The following is a 20,901-nucleotide window of genomic DNA, read 5'->3' as shown; positions in this document are numbered from 1 at the left end:
AAATTCCGAATAGTTTACAGGACCGAAAACTAGGTTCAAACATGTTGTTGCACGCGTGACTAATTTTTTTTATGCGCGTGGAAAATAATATGTTTGAACCTAGTTTTTAGTACTGTAAACTATTCAGAATTTTCTGAAAATTTGCAGGATGCTCTAAACAACTACAATATACATCATAAAAAAAAAAAAAAATGGCACCGAAAACTATTTACGGATCAAGAAACAACTACGAGAGAGCCCACCAGCAGGTTTAAAGTCAAGCCCCAAGAATTGTAAATATATATGTATACATTTGATGTGTTTATGTATTTTGATACGCTAAAATTAGAGGCTTTGCTTCAATGTGTTACACAGAGGTTATCTCTCTTTCTGTGTTTCTCTCTCCCACTTAGTTTTTCTTTCCTCTACGGGATTTTATTTTCTGTAAAATAACGAAGGTTTACAAGTTTCCTGTTCGGGCTCTGGTCTTTTCAGAGCTGAAAAGAAGTAGAACAAGCCATTGCCTCAGCATCTGGCATTATTATTTGAGGACTTGTTCTGAACAATATGTCTCAGACTAACTGGGAGGCGGATAAAATGTGAGTTCTTCTTCATATTATTTGGTTTCTTCTCTTTCTGTTAATGTCTCTTGTGTGGGTTTCATTTTCTTCCCATTTAATGCCTTCTTTTATTGTTTTCGGCTTGATTTGGGTTCTTGGGTTTCTGGGTCTTTTCTTGTTTTCTGTTTCATTTCTTCATTTTTTTTGTTCCCTTTATGGGGTCCAAGTGTTGTGCTGTATCATTTTCCATTGAATGTTCTATCTATGGTGTCCTAGGGTTTTTTTGTTTGTTTTTTGAATTGTACAGTAGTTTTAGTAACGTAATATTATTTAGGTTGTACTAGCATTACCTCATCTGGTATTTTAGGAACTTGGTATTATTGTCTATGATGCTATTTTGATTCTAAATGTTTTTTTAATGCCTTTTTAAATTTTCTTTTTTTTGGAATAATTTTATACTGATATGTAGTCTTTGCTAAAAAACTAACTTTTTTTTTATACTATTTTGCATGACTGATACAATCTTCTCTTCCACTCCGAACTAACAGGTTAGATGTGTACATCCACGATTATTTAGTAAAGAGGGATTTAAAGGCTTCTGCTCAAGCATTCCAAGCTGAAGGGAAAGTATCCTCGGATCCTGTTGGTAAGTATATTAAAGACTAAAGTTGAATGTGCTGGAAAGGGTGCCTAGATCTTTTCTTTCAGGATATAGTATATTTTCTTTGGTTTTGATTGGTTTGGATTTGTGGGGCGTTGGTTAACAGCTATTGATGCTCCTGGAGGCTTTCTCTTTGAATGGTGGTCTGTATTCTGGGACATATTTATTGCTAGAACCAATGAGAAGCATTCAGAAGTTGCTGCGTCTTATATTGAGGTTCGTTGTAGAATATGTACTTGCACAATCCTACACTTAATTCACTACGTCCATGGATGCAAAGTTACTACGGACTGAAAACTTTGCACAATAAGTCACTTGTGCACCGATTTGGTGACTCAAAATATTCACTCGATGTCTTTTTTTTAGAAGGTTGTCCTTCAAATTATTGTCTGAAAAACTAATTAGATAGTATCTATTGAACCTCATTGATTTAACGAAATGGCAGACGCAGTTGATTAAAGCAAGGGAACAGCAACAACAGCAGCATCAACAACAACAGCCACAACAACCACAACACCAACAACAGCAGCAGCAGCACATGCAAATGCAACAACTTCTGATGCAGAGGCATGCTCATGCTCAGCAACAGCAACAGCAACAACAGCAGCAACAGCCGCAGCAGCAGGCACCACCACAACAGCAGCGAAGAGAAGGGAGCCACCTTTTAAATGGTACTACAAATGGACTTGTTGGAAATGATCCTCTCATGCGACAAAATCCCGGAACAGCAAATGCCTTGGCCACAAAGATGTACGAGGAGCGATTAAAGCTGCCTCCTCAAAGAGATCCTTTAGATGATGCAGCTATGAAGGTAGGTATATAATTGGTGATTTTTTTTTGAAGTTTTTGACAATGTAAAGATTTTAACCAGCTAGGATTTTTCTTTCTTGTTAATGTATTTATTAATATTTTTAACAGCAAAGGTTTGGTGAGAGTGTGGGCCAACTTTTGGATCCAACAAGTCAGACCTCCATATTAAAGTCAGCTGCAGCATCCAGCCAGCCATCAGGGTGATTTTTTTATTCTTTAAGTCACATTTGTTATGTATTAAATTGATTCAGTGTGTCCTTAAGTTTAGTTTATTTATGATTCTTATTGATGTGAATTAAACTCTTTAAAATTAAGAATTATGGGACACATTATAAAGAGCATGAGTGGGCAACATGCAACTAGAGGAAATTATTTGTCATAATTGTTGTTCAGATAACTACTCATTAAGTTAAGCGGAATTTAGCTACTGGTATTTAATCTTAATATTAACATTTATTTAATTACCATTAACTTTTTATTTTTCAGGCAAGTATTGCATGGTTCAACTGGAGGGCTGTCTCCTCAAGTTCAAGCTCGAAATCAACAATTGCCAGGGTCCACCCCGGTATGGATTCCTTTTCCTTCTGTCTTATACTTGTAACTTGCTTGGCCTAACCTTTGTATTGTTTTAATTTAGATTCAGGACATAAAGCCTGATATTAATCCAGTTTTGAACCCCCGCGGTGCTGGTCAAGAAGGATCATTAATAGGAATTCCTGGTATTCTCGTTTAAGTACTTTGTCCATTGTTATGGTGACATTCCTTTTAATTTTAATTTTCACATTTTGGTACTTTGGCATCTACATACTCTATTTTGCAGTCCTATTATCATGCTAAAACTTTAGGAATACATCATTTCTAGAAATTCTAAAAATACTGCATTATGATTATTATCATATTAAAACTTTAGGAATACATCACTTCTAGAAAGTTTAAAAATATTTGATATGATCATTAGATCTAACTTGTATGGTTTATTGTTTCAGGGTCAAATCAAGGAGGAAACAATTTGACTTTAAAAGGATGGCCTCTCACAGTAAGTTTTATACGTTATAACTAGTTTTTTTAGTTGCCATCCCTTTTTGCAACACAATTAGTAATGGCGTGCATTGAATCCATGAATACAGTCTAGTGTTGTAGTATTCTCCTTCAAAAATATGCCTGACCTTGAGGAAAGAAGTTTTTAAATATACTTTCACTATATTTTGGTTGCTTCTTTTCTAGGGTCTGGATCATATTCGAACTGGGTTTCTCCAGCAACAAAAGCCTTTTATGCAGGCTCCTCAACCCTTTCATCAGCTTCAGATGTTGACACCACAACACCAACTTATGCTTGCACAACAAAATTTGTCCTCACCATCTGCTAGTGATGAAAATAGAAGACTTAGAATGCTTTTGAGTAACCGAAATTTGGGTCTTGTAAAGGATGGCCTTTCGAATTCTGTTGGAGATGTGGTTCCCAATGTTGGATCCCCACTTCAAGGTAGTGGGGGTCCTGTTTTGCCTCGTGGAGATACGGATATGCTGATTAAGGTTTGTGCTGTTGCTCTTTCTTCGTCTGTTGCTATTTGTGTTTCAACCGCCTCTTCCAAATGTTACCATCTTGATTTTTCAACTTTCTTGTTTGAAGTTAAAAATGGCTCAACTACAGCAGCAGCAACAGCAACAACAACAACAGAACAGTACACCGGCACAGCAGCTACAGCAACATCCTCTTTCAAATCAGCAGTCACAAAGTTCAAATCACAATCCACACCAAGATAAAATGGGTGGCACTGGCAGTGTCACCATGGATGGTATATCAAACTCCTTTCGAGGAAATGACCAGGTCAGTTTTCTTTTAATTCTCTCCTACATAAGTCTGCAATTATGCTTAGCCATCTTCATATATCTTCTTTTATGATACCTTTCTGCATCAATATATGTGCATTAATTTGTTTGATAAATTCACAATCTTCATATAGCCTGTTTTATCTCTATAAATGAAAGCCTCTAACTTCAAGTGAAGCTGCTGTCTTAGTGTAGTTGTTAAAACAACAATTAGTTTTCTAGCTGTCTGCCTTAGTGGGTGGAATGCACCAGTAGGTTGAAACAAAGTTAACTGTCGATTTAGTAATCTATGAATCATTGGTGAAAGTGGCTATTTAAAATATCACTTTGGCAAAGAGGCTTGTGTAAAAAATATCACTTTTCGAGTCATTATGCTGCATCATTATGATGAGTATTATACTTATTCAAATCTCTAACATTGTTGTATAATTATGTTATAAGGGTTCAAAAAACCAGACTGGTAGAAAGCGAAAGCAGCCAGTGTCATCTTCGGGTCCTGCAAATAGCTCAGGAACAGCAAATACAGCTGGACCTTCACCAAGTTCAGCTCCCTCAACACCCTCAACTCACACACCTGGGGATGTGATTTCAATGCCTGCATTGACCCATAGTGGTAGTTCTTCAAAGCCTTTCATATTTGCAGCTGATGGTACTGGTACTCTTACATCACCATCAAATCAGTTGGTGAGTGCGTTTTTCCTATCCTTTTATAAAAAGGAATTGACAGTTGCATGTATTCTCATTGGTATTCCGTTTTGGCAGTGGGATGATAAAGATCTTGAATTGCAGGCTGATATGGATCGATTTGTAGATGATGGATCCCTTGAGGACAATGTGGAGTCTTTTTTATCCCATGATGATACAGACCCCAGAGATGCTGCTGGTCGTTGTATGGATGTCAGCAAAGGTGTGCATAAAGGCTATTTTGACCAGTACTTTTTTTTTCTGCGATCTTTGTGATGAAATTATTTATTACTTAAGATGCCAATTTTGTTTGTTTTTTTCCATGAGGAATTTTGGGTTGATAATGAAATTGATACATTACACCAGAAAATATAAGGCATTGGTATTCAACAACGTATGAATAGTTCCTTGATTTTGTCCAAGTGATTGTTGAATCTTTTCCTTGGAATTAATAGAATAAAATAGATTGGTACAATCTGACCTATTATCAGAGAACAATCCTGAACCTAACAAATCTTGAACCTAACGGATCATTTCTTTTTCTGATATACCAAATATTGGGATTCGCTAAGTTGATTCTTAGGAAATCGCGAATCAAACTAGTTGTACTTACTTCAACAAAGTAAACAGGGGCTTCTTCGCTAGAATAACTTTTGTTGTCTTGTTCCCAGTTCAACATTAAACAAGTACGAATTAATTGATTACTAGTTCCAGAAATTCCCAAAATGGGTTTGCCATTTCCACAAAGAAACCAGGAGCTAAAAGTATTCTAATTAATTGTGCATCCAATAACCTCACATTGTCTTTTCCTTTAATATGTGAATTGTTTGTCCTCTTTACAATAAAGTTTTTCCAATCAATCTTGCTATCTGTTTGCTCTTGTTATATTTACTTTCTAGACAATGAGAATTTACTTGCTATGCTTAGTAAGTTTTGGGGCCCCTTGTCACCTTGTGTAATTAACTCTAAAGGAGAGAGGCATGAGCTTACTTCTAGTCTGTTGACTGGATGTGACTGTATTTTACTTCCAGGGTTCACATTTGCAGAAGTAAATTCTGTTAGAGCTAGCACAAGCAAAGTTATATGTTGTCACTTCTCATCTGATGGAAAACTGCTTGCTAGTGGTGGGCATGATAAAAAGGTGAGTGAATTAGTCTCTAAAGTTGTATGTGCTGTGGAGCTAATGTAATGGTGCTGCATACTAATTAATTTTTTTGTGAAATGTTAACCTGAAACTTCTTTATGTTTGAATGATGAACTATTTTTCCTGATTAGATACTGTGGTTGATGAATAATGCAGGCTGTATTATGGTACACTGATTCATTAAAGTCAAAAACTTCACTTGAGGAACATTCAGCTTTGATTACTGATGTTCGTTTCAGTCCAAGCATGTCACGTCTTGCTACATCCTCATTTGATAAAACTGTTCGGGTTTGGGATGCTGACAATGTAAGTTCACCAATTCTTATCTGAGTCATAATGTTCGAACTTACTATTTTTTATCAAGAATACTTTGTAACATTTTCTTTTTCTTTCTAAGTGCCTTTTTCTATGTATTCCAAAATATTAAGAAATTTCTGCTGCATATGATGTGCCAAGGTTTTTTGGTCATTCCTTTTGTATTTATTTTTAAACAAATGGGATTAGGTTCAGGTCCAAGGATGTGTATCAGGGTTAACACAGTGATGGATAAAATGTGAATTTAGCTATATTAACTATGGTGGAAGGTTTTTTCACTTTGTATTTTGTCTTGCTAAATTAGTACATCCAATTGAATTTTTCTTTTCTCAAAAGGTCTCAAGTGATGGGTGTAGTTAATAGTGGAACTTTTTCCCCCTGTAATTTGAAGGTGTAAATAAATCATGAGTGTTTGATTGCTAATTTTTCTGTCTTGGATGCAGCCTGGTTATTCACTACGCACCTTTATGGGACATTCCAACACTGTAATGTCATTGGACTTCCACCCAAATAAAGAAGATCTTCTCAGCTCTTGTGATAGCGATGGTGAGATACGTTATTGGAGTATTAACAATGGCAGTTGTGCTAGAGTGTTCAAGGTATATACTATATAGTGTTTATGTTATTGGAGTATTATCTTGTTCTTTTTCAATGTTTCCTCCCTTGTAACAGAGTAGGTTTGTGGTGGTTTTAGATGATTTTACTTATGTTTATCGTATTATCTTATTAGGGTGGTACGGCACAGATGAGATTCCAACCCCGTTTTGGGAGGTTCCTTGCTGCAGCTGCAGATAACCTTGTATCTATACTGGATGTGGAGACTCAAGTTTGTCGGAATTCACTACAGGTTTAACCTTTCATTCATAATATTAATATAAAGAAGAGTGAGCTTTGGCATGTGAAATCTTATTACCAAAAAAATAATGAAAAAATAAAACTTACAATTAATTATGATATTAACTTTTTATTCCACGTGTTAAACAATGATTGAGTACTATAGATAGTGAGGAAAAATAATGATGTTATTCCACAAGATGGGCATCTGATTGTGTAGTGTAAACCTAACTATAAAAAAAGGTCTGAGAAAATACATATAAATTTAATATTTAAGTTCTTTCACAGCAGGGGAGAGTTGGTAGACTTCTTCCTTTTTTATGTTATCTTGGATCATGATTTTATAATGCAGGGGCATACTAAGCCAGTCCATTCTGTGTGCTGGGATCCTTCTGGTGAGTTACTTGCATCGGTGAGTGAGGACTCTGTCAGAGTATGGTCGCTTGGATCAGGAAACGAAGGGGAATGTGTTCATGAGTTGAGCTGCAGCGGAAATAAATTTCACTCCTGTGTTTTCCATCCTACATATCCTTCACTGTTAGTTGTAGGCTGTTACCAGGTATGCATTTCTGTTGGAATTTTAATCTCTTGTATAGTTTTAAACAGAGATTCTTGGTAAACATTGTTTATATTTGAACTGTATAGTGAAATTCAAAACTTTAAGCAATGTCGGTATCTAGACTGCTGAGTTTTGCCAATCCATCCCTGGTTAGGAGGTCTGGGTGGTCGAGGTTTTACTAGTTTCACTACAAGTTGTTTCATGCTAACAATAAAGCAATTGTTGCAGTCCTTGGAGCTATGGAACATGATGGAAAACAAGACAATGACGATATCAGCTCATGAAGGACTTATTGCAGCCTTGGCCGTATCACCTCTCACAGGATTGGTAGCTTCAGCCAGTCACGATAAGTTTGTCAAGCTCTGGAAGTGAGACGAGTTCCTGCCCTCCCAGATTAACCATACAGGATTAGCTTCTCAGGTTCAATGAAATTGGATGTAGTAGTTTGTTTTTGCCTCGATTTTTCGATATTCGAATTTTTTTTTAAAGCTGTATTTAACATCTGAACTTTGGCCAACACAGTAATATTATTTCTCTTCTTGTTATATTTGTATTTCTGTTTTTGCAATCTTGTATTTACTTACTCAATTAATTTAAAAAAATCTGGACTTTTCTTTATCCTCCAATTTTTTATATTTGGTGTTTTGAACTACTTATTTGTATACTTTTAGGATGTGTTTGGATTGTGGATTTTAACTGGGATAGGGTAAAAAAAAAGTTTGGAGGAATAGATTCTACTGTTTGGATATCAAAATAAGTTGATGTAAAAAGATGTGGAGATGAACTTCATTTAAAGGGACTTGAGATAATAAAGATTCTAGTTAATTTTTTTGGTGAGGAATTCTAAATCCACGATCAATTTGTGAGTGGAAATGGATCAACGCAATGTTCAAGTCTGACGATGACATAAATGTTTGACTCAGCGAAAAGAAAACAAGAACTTGTGGATGGTCAAGATATTTTGATTGGGGAGTGGAATTGAACGTTCAGGTTAAGCCTGCAAAACCCAGCCTGTCTGCCCAAAATCTGAAGCCCGAAGCCAGAATGACGTTTTGAATTTTCCCCCTTGATTAGAATATATTTTTGATTGAATTCGGTATCTAATTCAATGATTTTTGAATTTCGGGTTTAATCCTGCAAAACTGAATTGCAGTTATATATATATACATGCTATATATATATATAATAGAATAATGCTAAAATATACACCAAAATATTATACAGTTATATGATAGTTTAGCCTAGCCAATCATATATAATAACCTAACCCATATGAAACATCATTTTCTCCAACCCTAACCCTAAAATCTCTTCTCTCATTCTCCCATGCAACCATCACCCTTCCCTTTCTCATTCAGTCCCACTTCCCCCCAACCACCACTCACTCACAGCCAGACTACCTCTCTCCGACAAGTCTCTTTCCCTCTACGCTCATACCTTCACTCTAGCTGGACCCTCATCCATCTCTCTCTCGCTTGGAGCTCGTTCCCTTTAGGGGTCAGACACAGGTTCGAGTCTCCTACTAGACTCATTGCTCTCTCTCTCTCGTTCTCACTGGTCTCCTTCCTTTCTCTCCTTCCGCCGACGTTGATGGTTCTTGAAGTTGTTGATGTGGTGTGCCTGTATCTTGGCCACATGTGAGGCTTGCTTTATTTTTTTGGTTCCTTTGGTGGTTGACCCAATCATAGCAAAATCCAAAATCTGTCCATATTCGATTCGGAATCCGGTAGTCTGAAATATTTCTGACGGGTTTGGTAGTCTTATTCTGTAATCTGAATATGAAAAATCGAAATCTAAAAACCCCAAACCCAACAAATTTGATTTGTGCAGCACCCCTAGTTCGAGTGATATAAGATGGAAAAAAGTGAGGTCGTTGCTGGTAGTGTGTGGACCAAATTTATCTGTGTTTTATTATGATTTGTTGTGTATTTTAATACATGATCATTGATGAGTGCATATTTTATACTCATTTATAATTCTTTTATCTTGATTTGGTGTGTTTACCTCAAGTTTTTATGTGGATTTAATTTGTTATCTTAAAGTGTGTAGGAATAAGCTTAATTAATGATTTTGTGGTTGCTGTCCGTGTTCTCGGAGTGTGGGCTCTTCCAGGAAATCCAGTCCGGCCATGTCGTGGATGCCTTCAAGTGAGGCCACGACCCGAGGGTTGTCCTAGAGGTGAGGATGTATCCGGGTGGGGCCACGTCTTGAGCTAATCTCCAAGTCATGAATGCCTTTGAGTGAGGCCATGCCCCGAGGCCTATCCTCGAGGTGAGGATGTCTCCAGGTGAGGCCAAGTCCCATGAGGCTCTCCTCACTCGCCCATCTTTTAGGTCCAGGATTCTGGTCCTCGGACCTGTGGTCGATGCCAGGTGTCAGTCACTGTGGGTATGGACAACCAGAGGATCATCTGACAACTTTTGGTGAGCCTCGATTAGTGGTGTTGAGTTCGTACCCTTGACAATCGGCATTTCCCACAACGCTGCCTGACACGTGCAAACGTGCGCCGCATCCTGATACTTTCAGAGGCATGTTCCTCATAAAGCTGGTGAACAACTTTCTGAGATGGGCCCCGTGAAATCTGCCTGGGCCATAGTCTTTATTTAGTGCAACTCTTTTTGTATTAACTCAGGATTAATACCCCAAGATGGGAGAATTTTGTATTAATGATAGATGATTAACATTAATAACTCCAACCTCTATAAATAGGGCCGGGGTATCTCCTTGTAAAGGATTCAGATTTTAAGAGAGAGAAACTCTGTAACTTAGTGCAATATATACGCTGCCTGAGAACTCCCATTGAAGCTTGCTAAAACGAGCTTCAAGCTCACTAAATACCATAGACTTGTGGACTAGGGCTATTTTATAGCTTAAACCACGTAAAACCATTGTGTTCTTTTGTATTATTTCCTTTATACTCTCAAATTTAGTTGATAGAGAAAAATGTAGTCAACATTTTGGTTCGTTCATCGGGAGTTTGAAGAAAGCATGAAGGACATAGCCATGGTGACCACTCGGAGAAACGCACTAGACGACATTGCTCCTCCCGCCGGAGTTTAGGGAGGAGAAACCAGCCTTCCAACACCCCAGGACCTCCCTGAGATGGTGGAAGACTATGACGAAAAATGTCGAATGCGACGACATGGACAACGAGTTTTCAGTATTTCACAGGTTTGGGATGAAACTAAATCCCCAGAAGTGCACTTTTGAGGTTGCCTCTGGGAAGTTCCTGGGCTATATTGTTAGTGCATGAGGGATAAAGGCAAACCCTGAGAAGATCAAAACCCTAGTAGATATGCCATCCCCCGAAAGCATAAGGATGTTCAGAGCCTCACCGAGAGGATTGCTGCCATTAGTCACTTTGTTTCCAAGGCCACTGTGACAAGTGCATCCTGTTCTTCAACATACTTTGTTCTTCAACATACTTTGAGGAGGTCAGAGGTTTGAATGGACGGAGGAGTGCGAACATGCGTTCCAACAGTTGAAGGCGCATGTGGCAAACCCACCTATCTTTTCGAAGCTCGTAGACGGAGAGCCCTTCCTGCTTTACATGGTTGTCTTAGAGAACGCCATCAGTGTCGCCTTAGTACGCGAGGAAGGACGCGTCCAACACCCCGTATACTATGTAAGCAAGAAACTCCTCGGAGTGGAGTCCAGTTACCCGCTCATGGAGAAGCTGACCTTTTGCGTAATTGTAACTTCTCGGAAGTTAAGGACCTATTTTCAAGCGCATCCCATCAAGGTCCTTACAACAAGTCCTCCAAAAGCCGGAGTCATCTGGGAGACTCCTCAAGTGGTCGATTGAACTTAGTCAGTTTGACATCACTTTTCATTCGAGGACTGCCATATAGGCACAGGCACTGACATATTTCATCACCGAGTGCACGGGAAACCACGAGAGACCTGGGGATGCCCCAATGGTTGGGCCCATGTGGAAGTTGTATGTAGATGGATCGTCGAATGAAAATGGTTCCAAGGCAGACCTTATTTTGGTATCCCCCAAGGGGCATAGGGTTCACAACTCCCTGAGATTTGGGTTTCATGCCTCAAACAATGAAGCAGAGTATGAGGCGCTCATTGCTGCGCTTCGAGTAGCACTTTAGCTCAAGACCGAGAGCCTCGAGATTTTCAGTGACTTGCAACTTGTAGTTAATCATGTACTTGGGGAGTACCAGACCCAGGGGAAAAGAATGTCCGCTTACTTGGCAAAGAGCCAAGAAATGCTACACAACTTCAAAAAATTCACCATTCGACAAGTGCCATGGGAACTGAACTCTAACGCTGATGCCATGGCCAAGCTTGCAACCACTAAGGATGCTGAAGTCAATGTAGTCCCCATTGACCACTTAGCTTCTTTGAGCATCTCTACCCCGAGGAAGTGGAAGCAGTCCAGCAACAAGACGTTTGGATGGAGCCCATAGTGAAATACCTTGTTTCCGAGGAATTACCGCATGATAAGAAAGTAGCCTGGAAGCTGCTTTACCAGGCGCCACGGTATGTTGTCATGGACAACAAGCTGTATAGGTGAGGATATTCGTTTCCCTTGATCCGATGTGTGTCTAGGCAAGAGGCCAATCTGATACTCCGAGAAGTGCATGAGGGATTTTGTAGGGACCACGCCGGGGTCAGAGCCTCGACAAGAAGATCTTGAGACAAGGATAATTTTTGCCCACCATGAATGGAGATGCGGTGGACTATGTCAAAAAGAGTGACAAGTGCCAATGCTTTACTAATATACCTCGGGCTCCTCCAAATGAGCTCACCATGATGACCAACCCTTGACCCTTTGCTGTCTAGGAGATTGACTTTATCGGGTCATTTCCCACGAGAAAAGGAGGAGTGAAATATGCAATAGTGGCGACCAACTACTTCATGAAGTGGGTTGAGGCCGAGCCACTCGCTACAATCACTTCTAAGAAGGCACTGGATTTTGTCATCAAGAACATCATTTGCCGCGGGCTCCCAAGGAAAATAGTCTCCGACAACGGCTTGCAGTTTGACAGAGAAGTGTTCACAGACTTTTGTCAGTGACACAGGGTTGTGAAGAGCTATTCCTCTGTGGCCCACCCACAGGAAAATAGTCAGGTGGAAGTAGTTAACAAGACACTTAAAGCCACCTTGAAGAAAAGGCTTGAACAAGCAAAAGGCACCTGGCTCGAGGAGCTGCCTAGGGCATTGTGGAGTTACCACACTACTGCCAGGACCTCCACTGGTCACTCGCCATTCTCAATGGCCTATGGGTATGAGGCCGTTCTCCTAGTTGAGGCAGCAATGTCCATGCACCGATGGGATACGTATGATCCGACCACAAACCATGCTTTACTTTGAAAGTCCCTGGACCTTGTGGAGGAGCTTTGAGTAGGGTCTACCAGCAGAAAATGGCTAGGTATTTCAACTCTAAAGTGAAGGATAGAAAGTTTGAGGTCGGAGATCTGGTGTTGTGAAGAGTCTTCTTAGCCACAAGAGACCCCGGTGCGAGAGTGCTGGGACCTAACTAGGAGGGCCCATACCAAGTTGAGAGCGTTGTATGTCCGGGGACATACAAGTTAGCCCAACTAAGCAGGGAATTAATACACCACGTCTGGAATGCCGAGCATCTACGCTAATATTACCAATGATATGAGTAGTAAATTTGTTAATTTTTGTAATCTCCTTGTACCCTCCGGGCATAATTAATGGAAACCGTGTAGACAAAACACGGTAAATTTTTTCAAGAGATTCTGCTTATATTTTTTAGTTTCCTTTATTCTGTATGTAATACTCGTAGAGCACTCACTTGCTGGCCTGGACAAGTGAACACAGACTAGTCACCGATCACTTGGGGGCATGGAGTTAGGGAAGCTTCGTAGAGTTAAACCTAGGAAAGTAAAAAGTCTTGAGTCTGCGACCTAAGAAACCAAGCTTGTTTAGAGCGGAGTAGGCTTAGTGTCTAGGGACTGAAGACTAAAAATCCTAGTAGCGCGAGAATGGACTTAGGTCACTTCCCGTGGACATGGCATCCGAGGAGCACTGGCCAAATTCCTTGATCTCGTGATGTGAATGGAAGACCGAGTCCTCTTTACTTGGTCCTGAGGCATGGAATTAGGTTACCTCCCATGGACACTGGGCCCAAGGAGCACTGACCAAGTCCTCGGTAAGCCGTAAGCAAAAATAGCATTGGGAAGTTGATGACTTGGGAAGCTAAGCTAGTCAATGAGTGAAGCGTCCCTAATGTCATGAGACCCCATAGCTAATTGGCATGGGAGGTACCCAGTGCCAAAGAGATCCAAGTAACACGAGGAGTGATTTAGCATAGTCTCTCGAGGAGTAATAACCAAATCCCAATCCTTGAGATGTAAACGGAAGCCTGAGTCGTCAGTACTCGGGCACAAGCCTAAGTCGCCTAAGACTTAAGTAAAACCTTGCACTAATTGCCCCAAAATAGTGCGAGAATGGACTTAGGGTCACCTTCCGTGGATTTCGTGCCCAAGAAGAAACAACCAAGTCCCTCGATCTCGAGATGCGAGTTGGGGCCCGAGTCACTAGCACTTGGAGTCAGGAATCGACCTAGAGTAAAACCTAGTCTAAGGGCGGGGAACACAATTACCTGAACCTAGGATAACGAGTTCACAACTTCCACGTGATTAGGTTCCAAGTTGTGAACTCGGGGGGCAAATTGAAAGGCCCAAGTTGACCCACCGGTAACCGCATACCCGGGGGGCAAGTAGCTTAGTGTGAATGACATCCTAGGGGCCCGAGTCATTGAGACTCGGGAACACAGGAGGACATTAGAGTTACTTTCGAGTACATATGTTATCCAATAAATTAGCATTTGTGACGTGGCAAATAATCTCTTGACACGTGGCTGACACCTGGAGCGTCTGCTAGAGTATCGACCAGGAGACACGCCAGAAGCAGGACATACCTGTTTTTACCACGACCAGACTGGTCGGTGGTTCCGCTGGCAAAGCAACATTTATGGAAAGATCTTATGTATCCCGAATTTATTTCATGCAATCTTCTGAATATCCCATGATTCAGGGGATAATATCTGTAACAATATTGGGCAACCCTCCATGAGCCTATAAAAAGCAGGAGATGGCTCATGGGAAGGGACCTTTTGGAGCCCGGAAATCATAGAAATATAGAAATTATCTGTGAAAACTAGTATTGTTTATGAGGAGTGTTGAAACTCATTGAGCCCAAGCTCTCTGATCACACTTTTGTTCCCATATCAATATCATTCTAAGTGGACGTAGGTCATTACCAGATTCTGGGGCCGAACCACTATAAATTACTGTGTTTTCTTTACTTTTGTCATTACGTTATTATCTATACATATTCGTCTATATCATTCATATTTTGACTCCGTGTCAGTTGGCTAAATCGAGGGTCAACATTTTGGTGCTTTCATTGAGAGGGCGACTCATCATTGTTGATAAAACTAATGGCGAAAGCAGGGAAGAAAGCTGCTCAGACCGCCGCCGCTGCACCGTCGAATCCGCCACCTCCTCCTCCCCCTGCAAGCATGGCGGAAGATGAGCCGCAACTAGATTTTGAAGAGGAGGAAATGGATGATGCGACTTTGAGGAGCACCTTGGGCACGTTGCAGGAAGAGCTGGCTAGTCTGAGAGCCAATCAAGAGACTGCCGCAGAAGCTATGGCAAGGCAGCAGCAGGAACTTGATCGTCAGAGGGCGGAGTTAAGCGAGAGACAAGCGGAGGTGGATCGCCGCCAGACTGAGGCCATGGCAGCCCTTGAAGCGGCCTTGCTGTTGGCCAGAAATCAGGCCGCGCCTGCCTCGCAGCCTAATCAACCTGAAACTGGGCCACCCCAGGGAGGCCCCAATCCTAGCCCACCAGTCCATCCTTCAAGTCCGCAAAGGCCTGAACAGCCCCAGATGCCCCATGACGACGTCCCACTGGACCCCGAGGCAGATCCACCATCCCACGCTGCTCGAGGTAATCCCCTGCAGCAAAGGCAGAATAGGGCCGAGCGACAGCCTCGTAGTCCTAGACGCCGCGAGAATGATGGGCCACACCAAGCGAACAGGGGTCACTACCCTTCTGGTAACAGGAGAGACTCGGAGTTAGGCTCTGCGGTCCGTGGATCCCAACAGCATGATAATGCACGGGGACATCGCGACCAGCGCAGGCCTCCCTCTAACGCTCGGGGTGTTTCTGCCAGAGACGGGAATAGAGGGAACAACCAGTCTTACCATAGCCAGTCAAAGTTCAAAGATGGCCACGGCTACAACGAGGCTGACTCAGGCAAGAACAATGCTGATGGGAGGAACGGAAATAAAGGCAAGAGCAGGAGCCAAATATCTCAAGATGATCAGCCAAATAGACAAGATGCTGGGGGGCAACCCCGGCAAAATAATGTCTTCAACCGGCTCGGAGGTAGCGAGCAACGGAGAAGAGAGGAAGATCTAAGAGACATACTCAATGATCGTCGAGAGAAGCATGGTGAGAACATCCCCCCAGCAGCAGAGACCGTAGCTATTCCTACTGCCTTGCAAGCCCAGATAGACGCACTAAATCAGGCTGTGCAACAATTGGTCGGAGGAAGAACCTCTTATATTGACCACGATAGAAGAAAAGGCACTCCATTTATCCAAAGAATAGCCAACGCAGAGACTCCCAGCAAGTTCAAGATGCCCACCCTCCCGAACTTTGATGGATACGGAGATCCCGTCTCGCATGTGAATAAGTTTGAAATCCAGATGGACATTCAGAAGGTGTCCGAAGACGCTCGGTGCAGGATCTTTCCTGCAACACTTTCTGAAGCCGCGCAGGAATGGTTCTTTAAGTTCCCACCTGCAAGCATAGTTTCCTGGGAAATGTTCGTAAGGGAGTTCTACAGACAGTTCTACGCAGGTCGTGTCCACCCGACCGAAGCAAACCAACTGGTTGAGATCCGCCAGCAAGATGGAGAATCACTAAAAGATTACATCCAGCGCTTTATGCGAGCGGCAGCCGGAGCAAAGACAGTCGGGGACGAAGGAAAAATGATGGCTATAACCGCGGGAGTGAGGCGCCGTTCGCCCCTATGGAAAAGTCTTCGTACGGATGGGGTCAGAACCACCCAGGAATTCTTAGACCGAGCTGATCGGTATATCAAACTCGAAGAAGCCATTGCCGATGATGGAAAATCCTCGAACAAGGGCAAGAAGGCTGCCGAACCCGCCAAAGCCGCCAATGGCACCAAACCAAATGGCAACGGCAAGGGCAACGGAAACGGCAACGGTAATGGCAAGAATGGTGGGAAACGGCAACACAATGAGCCTTCCACCTCCGACAATAAACGAGCCAAGGGTAATCGTTATGAACCTAGGTTCACTAACTACACTGCCCTCGTTGAGTCTCGAGGAGAGGTTTACCAGGCCACAAGCTCTAGTGTGCCCTACAAGAAGCCTGGGCCCATTCGAAAAGACATTTCGAAAAGAGACACTACCAAATTCTGTCGTTACCATAACGACTATGGACATGACACTAATGAATGCAACCAGCTAAAAGATGAAATCGAGTTCCTCATTAGACAAGGACACTTGAGAAGATACGTACGGGCCTCGGGAACTTCCCAACGAGAAGCTCCAGGTGGCAACGAGCAGACGTCCACACGCCAACGCTCGCCACCATTACAGCCTGCCCCCGTAGCTGGAACACTTTTAACCATCTGTGGAGGCCCACACCTCGCTGGAAATAGCGGAAAGGCTAGAGAACGATATGCTCGAACTCTGCGCCACGACCAGGACATCGAGATGATGACTGTGGAGGACCGAGCGCCGAAAAAGGCCCGCTCAGAGGAGTGCGGGATAACCTTCTCTGAGGGCGATGTCCAACACGTCCGGTTCCCACATTCCGATCCGCTGGTCGTGGATATCCAAATGGCCAATATGATGGTAAAAAGAGTACTGGTCGATACAGGGAGTTCAGTGAACATCCTGTATAAATCAACGCTGGAGCGCATGAAGCTGTCCGTGAAGGACTTGGAGCCCTGCAATCAAACCATATACGGCTTCTCTGGAGAAGGACTCGCACCAGCCGGAATGATCAAACTCCCAGTAACAACGGGTACAGCGCCAGCCTCAAGGACATTACTCGCCACTTTTGTAGTGGTCGATTGTCCTTCAGCGTATAACGCCGTTATTGGAAGACCCATACTGGTTGAACTAAGGGCAATCATCTCCATGTGGCATCTAGCCATGAAATTCCCAACGGACGCAGGAGTAGGATGCGTTTTGGGAAACCAAAGGGAGGCCAGGGAGTCCTATAACGCCTCGATCACAAAGGAAAAAAGTGGAGCATCGAGGAGCGCTACTCCAGAACGATTACAGATGACGGAAGACAGACAAACCCAATCAGGTGGAAAAGTCACCAAATAGGGTGTTGCCCAAAGTGAGGATATAGATTTGGATCCTCACTTTGGGGATTTTGAAGAAAATGTTGGACCCATCGAGGACCTGGAGGAGGTCCATCTCGATGAAAAAGACCCGACTCGAATCGTAAGGATTGGGAAGAATTTAGAACCTACCGCGAAACAGGCGCTGGTGGAATTCTTGCAAGAGAACCAGGGAGTTTTCGCCTGGTCACATAAAGACATGGTCGGAATAGACCCTGCGGTGATCAGCCATGTCCTGAACATAAACAAAGTCTTTCCACCGGTGCAACAAAAAAGAAGGCTGCTCGATAAAGACAGATCAAGAGCCTTGAAAGAAGAAGTCGAAAGACTTAAAGAAAATGGGTTCATCAGGGTGGCGTTTTATCCATCATGGGTCTCCAATCCGGTGTTGGTCCCCAAGCCTAACGGCAAATGGCGGACCTGTGTGGATTTTACAGACCTCAATAAGGCCTGCCCAAAAGACTGCTTCCCACTCCCGAGGATCGACCAGCTAGTCGATGCAACCGCTGGGCATGAGACCCTTTCGTTCATGGATGCGTATTCAGGCTACAATCAGATCAGCATGCATCCCCCTGATGAAGATCATACCAGCTTTCGGACCGATACGGGCTTATATTGTTACAAAGTAATGCCCTTTGGACTGAAAAACGCAGGTGCAACTTACCAACGATTGGTCAACCACATGTTCAAGGAGCTGATCGGAGTAAGCATGGAAGTATATGTGGATGACATGCTGGTAAAGTCCAAGAAGGCTGAAGGACATGTGAAGGATTTGCAAAGGTGCTTTGATGTGTTAAACAAGTACCATATGAAGTTGAATCCCCTCAAATGTTCCTTTGGAGTCGGGTCAGGAAAGTTTTTGGGATTTATAGTGAATTCAAGGGGAATCGAGGCCAACCCCGACAAGATAAAAGCCCTGATCGATATGAAGTCGCCAGAAAAGATCAAGGATGTCCAAAGCCTGACCGGAAGGATAGCTGCCCTTAGTAGATTCATCTCAAAATCAACTGACAAGTGCGTTCCATTCTTCAATCTACTTAGGGGAAATAAAAAGTTTGAATGGACGGAAGACTGCGAGCAAGCATTCCAGACAATAAAGGCTCATATGTCGCAACCTCCTATCCTATCAAAACCAATGGAAGGTGAGACTTTGTATATTTATCTGGCGATTACCGAAGTTGCTGCTAGTGCGGTACTGATACGGGAAGAAGAAGGCGTGCAGAAAGCTGTTTACTACGTCAGCAAAAGGCTGATCGGTGCAGAATTAAAATACCCACCGATCGAAAGATTAGCGTATTGCCTAATTCTAGCTTCCCGAAAGTTGCGACCGTACTTCCAAGCCCATCCTATCACGGTTTTGACCGACCAGCCCCTTCGACAGGTCCTCCAAAAGCCTGAGGCGGCTGGACGACTGTTAAAATGGGCGGTCGAATTGGGACAGTTCGACGTGACTTATTCACCGCGAGCAGCAATAAAAGGGCAAGCCTTAGCCGATTTTATTGCGGAGTTCACCGAACTCCCTAGCAACGAGTTGTGCGAGAAACCTGAGGCGCCCATGCCTCAAGACAAGACTCCTTCGTGGAAACTATTCACAGATGGATCATCTAATGAATCTCACGCTGGAGCGGGAGTGATATTGATAACGCCCGAAGGGCATCGATTTCACTGCGCAATCAGGTTCGATTTCGCAGCGTCAAACAATGAAGCGGAATACGAAGCACTCCTCGCTGGACTGAAAATGGCCAGGGAGATGAACATAAAAGCGCTCGATATTTTCAGCGACTCTCAGCTGATCGTGAATCAAGTCCTGGGAGAATATCAAGCGCGAGGGTTAAAAATGATGGCCTACCTTAATAAAACAAAAGATTTGCTAGCACAGTTTACAAAATACACCCTCCAGCAAATTCCGCGAGACCAAAATTCGAATGCAGACGCCTTGGCCAAACTTGCAAGTGCCAAAGATGCTGACACCTTGAACATAGTCCCAGTAGAGAGATTAAGTGAACCAAGCATTGATGCAGCCGAAGCCAGCATGGAAATTCGAGTAGAAGATACATGGATGGCACCTTACCTGGAGTATCTGACAAATGGGACATTGCCAGTAGATAGAAACAAAGCCAGAACTCTGCAAAGACAAGCTGCTAGGTACATACTGCTCGACGGTGTTATGTACCGAAGAGGATATTCAATGCCACTGCTCAGGTGCATTACATCAGAAAAAGCTAAGGAACTCATGAAAGAGGTGCATGAAGGCTTCTGCGGAGATCACGCTGGGGGGCAGAGTTTGGCGAAAAAAATTCTTCGACAGGGCTATTTTTGGCCAACGATGAACGAGGATTCAATGGAGTACGTACGAAGGTGTGATAAATGTCAGAGGTTCTCCAAAATCCCACGAGCAGCTCCAAACGAGCTAAAGCAGATGCAAAGCCCGTGGCCTTTCGCAATATGGGGAATAGATTTAATTGGATCACTACCGACAGGAAAAGGAGGAGTAAAGTACGCAGTTGTGGCAGTCGATTACTTTACAAAATGGGTCGAAGCTGAACCACTCGCAACCATAACGACCAAGAAAGTTCTCGACTTTGTCATCAAGAACATTGTGTGCCGGTATGGTTTGCCCAGAAAGATAGTTTCAGACAACGGAACCCAATTTGACAGCGACCTGTTCACCGATTTCTGCGAAAGGCATGGGGTAATCAAGAGCTTTTCTTCAGTCGCGCACCCCCAAGCGAATGGGCAAGTCGAAGCTGTAAACAAAACCCTCAAGGACACCCTGAAGAAAAGACTTGAAGAAGCGAAAGGAGCATGGCCAGAACAACTACCGGAAGTCCTCTGGTCATATAGAACATCTCATCGAACAGCCACAGGGCGTACCCCATTTTCCTTAGCCTATGGGTATGAGGCCATGATACCCGTCGAGATAGATCCCCCCTCACATCGGCGTTTAACGTATGATCAAGAGAAAAACAGCCAGCTAATACTGGAGTCCTTAGACTCAATTGATGAGATACGAGAAAAGTCTCAACTCCGAGTTGCTGCTTATCAACAAAAAGTCGCCCGGTACTTTAACTCCAAAGTTAAAGAAAGAAGATTCAACGTCGGAGACTTGGTGTTACGACGAGTCTTCTTGAATACCCGCGAC

General features: G+C 42.8%; 1 protein-coding gene across 2 annotated transcripts; it reads left to right on the top strand.

Moving 5' to 3' along the window:
- The first annotated feature begins 307 nt into the window (after positions 1 to 307).
- Positions 308 to 7,996, top strand: LOC133806967 (transcriptional corepressor LEUNIG). Of its 2 annotated transcripts, none has more exons than XM_062245062.1 (18): positions 308 to 578; positions 1,088 to 1,185; positions 1,307 to 1,416; positions 1,646 to 2,011; positions 2,119 to 2,210; positions 2,497 to 2,575; positions 2,648 to 2,729; positions 2,997 to 3,046; positions 3,235 to 3,543; positions 3,641 to 3,838; positions 4,282 to 4,524; positions 4,630 to 4,747; positions 5,556 to 5,665; positions 5,825 to 5,974; positions 6,427 to 6,582; positions 6,714 to 6,830; positions 7,170 to 7,376; positions 7,605 to 7,996. In XM_062245062.1, exons 1-18 carry the CDS (start codon positions 547 to 549, stop codon positions 7,746 to 7,748), a joined length of 2,661 nt encoding a protein of 886 aa, XP_062101046.1. In that variant the 5' UTR covers positions 308 to 546; the 3' UTR covers positions 7,749 to 7,996. The 2 variants fall into 2 exon arrangements, with proteins under 2 accessions (XP_062101046.1, XP_062101045.1); XM_062245061.1 differs by having other exon boundaries at positions 4,603 to 4,747.
- The last annotated feature ends 12,905 nt before the right edge of the window (positions 7,997 to 20,901 follow it).

This window comes from Humulus lupulus, chromosome X, assembly GCF_963169125.1.
Source record: "Humulus lupulus chromosome X, drHumLupu1.1, whole genome shotgun sequence".
NCBI lineage: Eukaryota > Viridiplantae > Streptophyta > Magnoliopsida > Rosales > Cannabaceae > Humulus > Humulus lupulus.
The sequence above is the reverse complement of the archived record's forward strand: the minus strand, read 5'-3'. Positions and strand labels throughout refer to the sequence as shown.